At 43.9% G+C, this 11,632-nt stretch overlaps 1 protein-coding gene across 1 annotated transcript; it reads left to right on the forward strand.

Annotated features, from left to right (window-relative positions):
- Positions 1–2,345: 2,345 nt before the first annotated feature.
- On the forward strand, positions 2,346–9,156 carry LOC115542946 (toll-like receptor 2). The gene is made up of 3 exons (XM_030355459.1): positions 2,346–2,357; positions 3,367–3,590; positions 6,652–9,156. The coding sequence occupies exons 1-3, from the start codon at positions 2,346–2,348 to the stop codon at positions 9,125–9,127; spliced, it is 2,712 nt and encodes a 903-aa protein (XP_030211319.1). The 3' UTR covers positions 9,128–9,156.
- The last annotated feature ends 2,476 nt before the right edge of the window (positions 9,157–11,632 follow it).

The following is an 11,632-nucleotide window of genomic DNA, read 5'->3' on the forward strand; positions in this document are numbered from 1 at the left end:
GTGTGTGTGTGTGTGTGTGTGTGTTTGTGATTACACACACTGTAAGGCAAATGTTGCACACTTTGTTATTTGGATAACCCTTCTGCTGTTGGTGTCATGGCGCATAACACGTCGGTTCTATGACGTCTCTTGTATTTCCACAACAAGACTGTAGTTCGGGTTATCTCAGCCATGGTTGAGAAGGAATTGGGGGAAAGGAACTTTGGCTTTGACTCCCTGAGGTACACGAACCACGACATGGAGGAGAAAGGGATTTTTGTCCACGATTGTCTCCCTCTTGATCCCTGCTTCCCGCTGCCCACTGCCGAGGGACCACCGCCTCCTGCAGCAGGCAGCGGGCAGCGCCGAGGTGGTGCCTAAGCGCTGCCTGCTGTCGAGGCGGTGGTCCCTCGGCAGCTAGGCTTCGGCGGGAGACAATCACAGTCAACAATCTCGGGCAACAATCCCTTTCTCCTCCATGTCGTGGGTCAGTCTACATCAGATTGATGTTGACGTGGAAGAACCGGAGACGTCGCAGAACCCGACGCAGTCGTTTGAGATTCATAATATCGTCTGGAGGTCGTTACAGCTTTTGGCCGTGATAGTATGTATGATATGATATAGATATCTATTTATAATATGATAATATTTAGATATAGAGCTCCAGGACTCCTGCGTGTTCTAGAATATTTACAGAACAGGGCCAAAGGCTGTGTGCTCCTCGGTATGCGATACATCCACTGTAAACAGGGCGCATTGTACTGTGTCCGCAAGCTGCTCAGGGCCACACCCCCACCATCTTCCTTGACCTACCTCTCTCCTCCTCATTTGCATTATAGCTACAGACACCGAAACGGCTCGTTTGGGGAAAGCTCAATGTGCGACTGGCTCGTAGTGGCTGTTATTCTACACCACGGCTGAATTTCGGGAACGTCTTCAATTACTGTGTTAGGGCCCCACTAATATCTATATTAAAGCATCCATAAAGTAGCATGCCATGGGACCTTTAATCGATTTCTGTCAAATGTTAACAGACATTTCCTTAGACCTGAGATTTTTTGGAGAGTATGCTAGAACTTCCTTAGAATTCACTAGAATTTAGAATAGATAACATTAAATTGGATAAGATAGAGTAAGATAAGATTCAAATACAATTTTATTTGATTCATCAGATGACATAAGATTGGATAAGATGAGTCTAGATGAGTCCAAATAAACAAATAAGACACATCAATAAAAAAGTGAAATAATAATAACGCTTTTAAGTGTCTGCGGCTATAGATTCATTTATCATTGCTCACAGTGCTTCTTTGTCAAGTATCATAAGAAATTAATCGGCTACATTCAAAGCTAATAATTATTGACCTGTGTTGTAGGACTCGATGGAACCTCCTCACAGTGTGACCATTAGTGTGGATGGCAATGGTTCAGGCTAAATTTTGTCAATTTTATTTCATTTCCATTTTCTTACTTTTTAATTACGTTCATCTGTATTATTATTTTTAACCAAAAGCCCCACTAGGGACATGGGTCTTAAATTAGCATTTGGCTAGAAACACTATGACGCAAACATCAGATGTCTGTCTCTCGCTTGTAATTCAAATAAAGTAATGGTGCCTATTGGAGCGTTGACTCCCTGCCAAAATGGTTCCTTGCTTTCTTCCTGTTTGTACAACTTCCACTGTACACCTTTAAAGGGGTAATATGTTCCCCTTTGTCTGCATGGCTGCCTAATATGCATATCATGTATTAGGAACACATAAGAGCAGAAAGGCTACATTTTATTAGATTAGTCTCACCTGATGATTAGAGATTTAACAGGAAGTGAATCTGTGAGCGACAATTGTGAAAGTTTAGGACTTCTGCAGCTATTATGAGAACTGAAAAGAGTCTAAAAAAACACCTCTGATTCCAAATGGTATAGATCGAGGGGGGACAATTCCTAAACAATATACGCAAAGAATAATGATGCTTGTAATTTCTCTTTGCACAAAGCACCTGGAACAAATCATTTCCCCCCGGGGATCAATAAAGTTTTCTGATTCCGATTCTGATTAACATACATATTTGTTTATTATTTAAGTTGGGACCCCCATTGGCTTGGGGGCCCTTAACAGTCTTCTATGTATCTCATAGTGAGAAACAGTCCTGCTTCATTCCGGGCAGACCAACTACAGTTCCTCTTATTGTCCAGCTTCAGGATACGCATCAGGATTGGAGCATGCCCATTATTGTGACATGGAATCACGAGACACTGTGATAAATGAGCCACACAATTTTTTACCGCGTTCCCAATTGAAACAATTGAAACCATTTCATCATACAAGTGGTCATGGTTATTCCAAATCTATGACTGTTCCGCAATGATGTGGAGGGAAGTGGGCTGTAGTGTTTGTCTGAAAAAGCTGACAAAGTTGGAATCCAGACAAACACACACACACACACACACACACAAAAAACACAACCACAAAAAAAAAACAGCCATAAAGAGATTTATAAACAAGCTCACATACCGCATGTAACAATTTCTCTCTCTCTCTCTCTCTCTCTCTCTCTCTCAGAAACACACACACACACACACACACACACACACACACACACACACACACACACACACACACACACACACACACACACACACACACACACACACACACACACACACACACACACACACACACACACACACACACACACACACACACACACACACACACACACACACACACACACACACACACACACACGCGCGCGCAACCCGGCCCGGGCCAATTAAGGACATGCAGAGCACCTGAGGAACAGGTGGAGAAGCAGGGCTTCAACAGCCTGCTTCTCCACTCCTTTGGGGCTCTCCCAGCCCTGGAGCTCCTGTACGGAGAGACCGGTCCACGTGGGTGACGGGATTCCACCCACGGGGGATAGGACCGTCGATTCCCCCCAGGTTTTTCCGTTGTTATATTATTTAAAGTATGAGACTTTGTTTGATTTTGGATTAAACATGCCTTTTTGGCTTTTGCCCGGCAAAGTTGTGTCCTGTTTCAGGAGGTGGTGGTCCGCTCACCGTGCCGGGTTACCACAACACACAAACACACCCAAACACACACCCTATGATTTACCCAGTTCAAATGTATTCATAATGAAGCTGTTACATTCTGAATGAAACATGCCCTTTATACACATGAGCCAATACAATCGATTATATATGTATATACACACACACCAAAGATTTATAGTGTGTTTTTAGTTTATTATTCAATGTTACGCATAATTTAGTCTTGAATTGCAGTCAACTGTGTGGAGGCGAGAGGCGCTACACAGGCGCTGTTTGTGCTGTCCAACCACTTTGTGCAGAGTGAATGGTGTAACTACGAACTCTTCTTTGCCCAGCATAGAGCTATTGACGCCCAGCAAGACTCCCTGGTCTTCATCCTGTTGGAGCCTATTCCGACTAACTCTCTGCCCAAGAAGTTTTTGAAACTGAGGAGATTGCTGATTCAGCAGACGTACCTGGAGTGGCCCAAGGATGAGCGAAAGCAGCAGGTGTTCTGGGTCAACCTCAGGTCTATGCTACAGGTGGCGGACCACCGGATCCTGAAGGATATGGCCCTAGAGTTAACCCAAAGCGCTTCTCTGATCCCAGACCATTTGGTTCCTTTGTTAAAATGATGACTGCAGTCCCAAATGAAAAATATGTGTGTCCCTTTCAAAGGGACACAAAAAAAAAAAATTAACTATGATTGCCTAAATGAAACTCGACTCAAGCAATTCATCTGCTTGATGAATTTCATCAAGCAGATGAATTGCTAAGTTTAGCCATCCCTCCATAATATTCCTTAGTTTATCCATCCATTATATTCCCCCATCCATTCATCAGATTATTCATCCATCGTTCAGTTTATTCACCCATCAAACGACTGATTAATTACAGTATTTTTTACGGTATATATTTCTGGTAAACGTTACTTCCTTTTTAGTTAAAGTACTGATTTACTTTTGATTGCTTTTGATTGTATTAGATTGATATTTTTCATTTGTATGTTTGTTATCAAAGTAAACGTCTCGAGCCAGGGTCCAAATAGAGAAATGCACGCCATTGCATTGTGTGGTTCAATAGGATATTGTTAAAACATTTACCGACGATGTAGCCTACATATGAAGTTTATTAAAACATGTATCTATGTAAATGTGTGTATAAAGACACGGCCTTTGCGATATCTGAAACTGTTAATTATCATTTGGCATTTCAATAAAGAACTATTAAATCAGACAGTGTCTTCGGGCCTGACGGTTTGGTCTACAATACCCACATTGCGTGGGTAACATGAAATGCTCAAAAGTAAAGGAGGACAGGTCCTGGGATTCTCCTGGAAAGAAATAACAGACTACTACTTAACTGTAGTTTGACTTTCAACGATTTAAACGTCTTAAGCAAACCAGCTGATGTATTAAGGTCTATCAAATAAAACATTTTTAAATAGGCTTCAACACATACATACTAAATCCAAATACAAAGGAAAGCAGAAATTAATTTTCAGCTAAAGAGGAATTGCTCAATGTTCACAAAAGAAAAAAGGAAATAAGCTGATGGCAATTAATTGTCACACCTCGTTATAAAACGGTAGATATGAATCCGTTCCTTCCCATAGCCCCAACGAAAGACTTTGTAGCTGTTTCTTGTATGGTTTTCTGATCTATGAGATATGGCCATAAAAAGGTAAGCTGAGGAAATGAAGGAGGAAATGAGGAAATTATTTACACGGGTTTCCAATCCTATTTGGGGGTGCAAAAATTAATATAAAGTTCATTTGTTAAAGGTTGGGTAGGTGATTTGCGAAACGCCAGCAGATTTTGAAAATACACAACTCAAATGGTCCTACCCCCTCTCCTTCAACGCTGACTCTGACTCCACCCATTCCAAGTACCTGGACGCGCAATCATGCACGAGCGCGAACAGAGATGCGCGAGAGCGAGCCAGGCTAGCGTAGGTTTTCGTTTAACAACATGGCACTACATTCAGCTGTAAGTTGCACCCAGTACCGCGGGAAGTAGGAGTGCTGGGGGTGCTGCAACACCCCCTGTCCGAGGACCTGTCTTATCACAGAAAACGATCATTTCTAAAAACTCCGGCCAAAGTGGAGATTTCTGAAAACGCCGGTTATGTGTTGTCGTGTCAACGGGGAGAAACGGGATTTTAGGTTCTGAAGCGTCACATTATGCACCAGGAAATGCTTAACGTCATGTGAGCGCCCGCTGTACCTATTGGTCCGAATATAAACACAAACCCCATTGTAAGACGACCTATATTTGGAAAAAAGATTTGAAGACCAGATCCGTTTTTTATGAATAAATAAATTGTATTCATTGAAATAATATACGAAAATAAAAAGGCATCGAGTAAAACACTGCATTGCCACTAAACAGTAGTGCAAATAGGCCGTACTGATGTGTACACCAAAGACTATTCCTGACACTCCTCTGCCCCGCTGTGTTCGCTCTGGCTGTGGTCGCTCCGAACTGTTTCGGCCCGTGGCAAAGCGAGTCATCCTCGCTGCTGTCCAAGGCATTTTGAGACGCAGCATTTATTTAATGCTCATATGACCTAGTGCTGAAAAAAGGTTACATGAAAAAGTGTGAGGGTAGCGGTGGTGCGCTAAACTTGTTCTGTGAGCAGCTGGATGTGAACGATCGATTTTCAACTGTCCGCGCATGCACTGGTGTAATTGAGCTGCGCTGCTATACATCTTTTTTTATCAATGTAACGAGTTGCGAGTCTAGTGCAGGCTGAGTTTTTTTTTCCCCAGCACCCCCTGCTGAGAATACGTTCTCGCTGCAATGGTTGGACCAGATGTTATAAACATTAAACGGTCACATAAATCATTACTATTTTTTAGAAAATGTATGTTTGTTTCATATAATTGTATTGGAAGTCCTGGTTTTCACTAGGGTTGCCGCGGTGTGGACATTTTCACACCGAGTAATACACTCGTCTCCACACCGGTATTACCGAGTATAAACGGTATAAACTTTGAAACTAGGTCAACCGCCACACAAGCATCGATTTTTAGACCCTTCTCGTCCTTCAGTTGCCGCCAACGTTCGAAAGCAGCGCCTAGGATTATTCTTGATTTCAGTTTTTCTCTTTCAGCGTTTTTATTATCAATTACTCTCTGAAAAAGTGTTTTCCTTCTCTTTGCTGGTGGTGGTGGTGGTGGTGGGGATGGTGGCGTCTTGTCTGCCATGGAAATTGTCTTCTACTGCTAGGTCCAAATGTGGATTAACTAGTTCCAGTAGCTACCGCAGGATAACAACAAACAGGAGCTTGCTCTGGGTCACGAGCTCTGGGTCACGAGTACTGCACGAAGGGGTCGCGCGCGGGGCGCGGGGGAGGGGGAGTGCAGTACGACCGTTTAATTGACGTACTTACTGTCCAATGCAACTCGGTGGCAATGGAAATGATTGGCTGGAGTCTTTCGAGCCCTGCCCGTTCCACAGATGATTGACTTGTTTAATTTTCATGTCAGTACTTCTAACTCAGTGGCTGTAAGCGGGTTATGATAAGGATTTCAAGTAATTTTGCAAAAATGGCCAAAAAAGCAAATCACCTATACAACCTTTAAGTATTCTGATGCAATAATTATTAACAGTTCACCGACTTCTTTTTATAATTTACAGTGTGCAAGTATTATTGCTATTAGGGACAACAGTTCTCTTGTCTTGGAGGACCTTCTGCCTGGCCGAGCTGATAGAGGACCAAGGGTATGCATCGTGCGTCACTTCCAGACGACGAGTTCAGAACCTCTCCGGTCAGAATCTTACCAATGTTCCTTTGGATCTGAATAATGAGACACAGTACTTGGACATTTCTTACAACCCCCTGGTGAAACTGCAAGCAGCTCCCTTCCAAAGACTCTCACAACTCTGCTTCCTGAAGGCTACCAGCTGTGGTCTGAGGGTAATAAATCCTGGCGTATTCGTTCATACCCCAAAACTGGAGTTCCTGAACATATCTCACAATTTGTTGAATTACATCCCTGATCTGTCACTGCCACTGCTGAAGATCCTTGACTTGGGCGGCAACCAATATGACAGCTATCAATTACCGGCCACATTTGAGACGTTGGCAAATCTGTCTGTCCTTTACTTGGGAAGTGTAAATGCTTTACAAGTGGACTTCAATGATTTTGATTCCCTCTCGGATAGCTCATTGCATTATCTCATCCTTGGAGGAGGTGTTGAGTGGCAACGGTACGATCGTGGTTCTCTCGCAAAGATGAAATCCCTCCAGAAGATAACCCTAAAAGTGCCTTTTTGTGAGAACCTTGATTTATTTGAAAACCTGCTGGAAGATGTGAACAAAACGCAAACAACCGATTTAGAGTTGGTCAACGTACTTCCTGACCTCTGCAATGTGACCGGGGACCCTTTCTGGACCCTGAGAACCATGCCACTGGTAAAAAATGTAACCATTGTAAACACTTGGATTAACAGCAGTTTCTTTGTGTTATTTTTGAAGAATGTTCTACTTTCCAATGTTCGAACGCTTACATTTTTAAACATAACCTACAATGAAGATACACCTGAAGGATTTAGGTTCCCTCCTCTGAATCACACCATCGTCCTACGGTACCTTATATTTGATGGAGTAAATCATTACCAATACAGATACCCCTCTATTGAAATTAGTGCTGACATGTTTTCCAAGATGGACTATTTAAAGTTCTCAGGCACAGGAATGAACATTGTACCTTGCAACATTATGTCCTCCTTGCCGTCTCTGGAAACCCTGGACCTCTCAAACAACCTACTCTCTGACACAGGGTTTTGGTGGCCTGGGTGCTCCTATACCTCGGTGTTCCCCAAACTAAGGCACCTCTCTTTGAGCAAAAACCACTTTGCTGACCTTTCCTTCATCGCTCAGCACACCCACCAGATGAAGTACCTGGAATCTCTAGACTTGAGTTTCAACTCCATTTTTTTGGATAAGCCGTGCTTTTGGCCCATCCACATCACATCACTGAGCCTGAGCAACAACAACCTGGGGAACAAAGTATTTTCCTTCCTGTCCCAGTATTTACAGCGAATTGACCTGTCAAAGACAGGCATCACCGCCCTAACACAAGAAGACCTTTATCAATTTCCCATGTTGACACACCTTTTCCTGAGCTCCAACAGCATTAAGGTCATCCCTACGGATCTATCCCCCACCTTGGTCAGTCTGTACATAGATCAGAATTATATTACATCCATCTCCCGGGAGTCTCTGGCGGGTCTTCCAAGTCTCAGGACTCTCAAAGCTGGAGACAACCCCTTTGTCTGCTCCTGTGACTCCTATTGGTTCATGACTACTCTGAACAAATCCTTGCTGCCCGACTGGCCCTTGGATTATACCTGCAGCACTCCCCCATCTGTGGCCGACCTGCCGATGTCCGAGTACAGAACCAGCAGGATGTCCTGTGAGGCCTGGCTTCAGGCTGCCGTGGCGTTGCCCGTGACGATGCTCATCGTGCTGGCCCTTTGCTCTGCGTTCTACGCCTGTGACGGAGTGTGGTACACCAAGATGCTGTGGGTGTGGATCCGCGTGAAGAGGAGAGGCCAGAAGCAGGCCAACCTGCTGAACAACACGACGTTTCGGTACCACTCGTTCATCTCCTACAGCCACCAAGACTCCGCCTGGGTGGAGAGCAGGCTGGTGCCGTCCCTGGAAGGGGCCGGACTCTCCCTGTGTATCCACGAGCGAGACTTTGTGCCCGGCCAGTGGATCTTGGACAACATCATCAACTGCGTTGAGGCGAGCTACAAGACGCTGTTTGTGCTGTCCAACCACTTTGTTCAGAGTGAATGGTGTAACTACGAACTCTTCTTTGCCCAGCATAGAGCTCTGGACGCCCAGCAAGACTCCCTGGTCTTCATCCTGTTGGAGCCTATTCCGACCAACTCTCTGCCCAAGAAGTTCTTGAAACTGAGGAGATTGCTGATGCAGCAGACGTACCTGGAGTGGCCCATGGATGAGCGAAAGCAGCAGGTGTTCTGGGTCAACCTCAGGACTATGCTACAGGTGGCGGACCACCGGATCCTGAAGGATATGGCCCTAGAGTTAGCCCAAAGCGCTTCTATGATCCCAGACGATTTGGTTCCTTTGTTAAAATGATGACTGCAGTCCCAAATGAAAAATGTGTGTGTCCCTTTCAAAGGGACACACAAAAAATCTTTTTTTTAAACTATGATTGCCTAAATGAAACTCGACAAAACTGATCAATTGCAATATTTTTTCTGTATATATTTCTGGTAAAACTTTCTTTAGTTTTCGTTTAAGTACTGCATTACTTTTGATTTCTGTTGATTGTAATCGATAATATTTTTCCTTCTATGTTTTTTATGAAAGTAAATGTCTCCACCCAGTGTCCATATAGAGAAACGCACACAATTGCATGGCGTTTTTCAATAGGACATTGTTAAAAAATCTACAGATGATGTAGCCTACATAGATATGATATTTCATATTCATGAGAACATGTATCTATGTAAATGTGTGTATAAAGAAGAGGCCCTTGTGATATCCAAAGCTGTTAATTCTCATTTCGTATTTCAATAAAGAACTTTTAAATCAAACACCCCTGACAGTTTGGACTACAATACCCACATCGTGCCTCTCTATAAAACACCTGCATAGTTTATACAACAACAAAAGAGGACGTGTTGTCAAACGTTGTCAACGCTCCTTGTTTTAAACTTGACAGTGTGTCAACTATGCAGTAAATGTAAAAGTGTCCGTAGAAAGGGTCTCATTGTATGCCAAGGCCACGCGTAAAGCCGCTCCTCCTTTCCTGTCTATGGCGGGTGCTGACTGACTCACACAAACCTCCGTTCCCAGCCTACTCATCGTTAGAACAGCTGTAGGCAAAGTAGCCTCATCAGAGACTCTGCTCGTGTTAAACATCAAAGTCTCCGAGCTTGGCGTCTTAAATCTTTTGTGTAGGCCTACTTTTGCCAACAGCTCCTACCTTTCTCTACTCGCAGTATCACACAAAAATAGTAATGTCTGATTGCAATGGTTGTTGTATAGGCCATAGAGGGGTGTTCAGTTTAATTTAATATTGCATAGTTTCCAATAACTCCCGCTCAGCCCCTCGCAGCTTACGCGTGACCGTGACGAGTGCGTCTCTAACCTCGCGGGAGTAGTAGCTGGATTTGATACATTTAAATAAAAAACAAAATAAAGTTGGTTGTATCGGGCCCTTTACATTTAGGCTAACTTACATCAATATTCGATATTCAAAATGTAAAAAAAAAAATCAAAGAAATCTAATAATAATCATATAACTTCTGAATAATCTGGCGGGCAAGATATGATGTCAGGCGGGCCAGTCATGGTCCGCGGGCCGCCAATTGCCGACCCCTGGGCCTCTTTTCCCGATAACGATGGATCCACGCTTGTACGATCATTCTCACGATGGAACTTGCGCAGGGCCGCTGCACCAAATCCTGCTGGGCCCCTATACAAGAGGTACTGATGGGCCCCCCTGTGCTGAATTGTTGACGGGGGGGGGGGGAGACGAGTCTGTGTGCGACTCCTAACGCTATGGGCTGGTGAATGAATTTTTATTTTATTTTATTTTTTTTGCCATGGGGGTTTTTTGTGGGCCCCCCCTGGGCTGTGGGCCCCTAGAATCGTCTTCACCTTTCATCCCTTTACGATGGCCCTGATCTTGCGAACCATCGTACATTTCTTTGGAGCGTTCCCCGAAACTCCTCTTAACATGAACGCGCGTGCACTGCACAACGTTCATAGGATTGTAACTGTCCACTGACACGGTGCCGAAATGGACTCTGTAGGAGGGGGAGACACAGGAATGTCACAGGAAAATGGGGTTAAAAAGGGTTAAAATATCTCCCCATCAAGGCCAACAGCAGTGTATCCTACGAAAAAAATTGACTACAATAATATGAATGCTACAAATATTAAAGGGGACTTATTATACCACCAGGTGTGAGTGTGATTAGCCTTGCAAGCCGTTTCGAAAATCTGCCTAATATGACATCACTAGTGGGTGTGTCCACCTAGATCTTTGCTGGATAGATCTATCTACCAGCCTACCCAGTGGACTGAAGTAAACATTGCTCATCTATCCAGCACAGATCTAGGTGGACACACCCACTAGTGATGTCATATTAGGCAGATTTTCGAAACGGCTTGTAAGGCCAATCACGATAATGTGTTGTTTTTCATTATCGGGAAACGGGGCCCAGCTGTGCTGTGGTGTGTGTTGCTGTGTTGTTTTGTTGTGAAGCGTCGGGCAGAAGGGAAAGTGCTGTGTGTGTCTCCCGGAGGGTTGATAAGAGTTATAGTACCCCGCTGGTGCGGGCGGACTGGTAATGGTTGACACTGACAAGAAAGCAAAAAAAATCAAACAACGTTATTTGGTACCCACCGTTCTGTGTCCCACCATCTCGGTTCATCCTCCTACACTATAACACAGTTGAAACACTTGTCAAGTTTAAAGCAAGGAGCGTTGACAACGTTTGACAACACGTCCTTTTTTGGTGTTGTGTAAACTATGCAGGCAGTAGAGAGCCGAAGACACTGATTTAATAGTTCTTTATTGAAATGCGAAATGAGAATTAACAGCTTCAGAAATCGCAAAGGCTGCGTCTT

This window comes from Gadus morhua, chromosome 4, assembly GCF_902167405.1.
Source record: "Gadus morhua chromosome 4, gadMor3.0, whole genome shotgun sequence".
NCBI classification, from domain to species: domain Eukaryota; kingdom Metazoa; phylum Chordata; class Actinopteri; order Gadiformes; family Gadidae; genus Gadus; species Gadus morhua.

Excerpts from the sequence above, each read along its gene's own strand:
- LOC115542946 (XM_030355459.1), top strand. Across the intron at positions 3,591-6,651 it reads CTGAAGGATATGGCCCTAGA|TGTGCAAGTATTATTGCTAT; the intron begins GTTAACCCAAAG and ends TATAATTTACAG.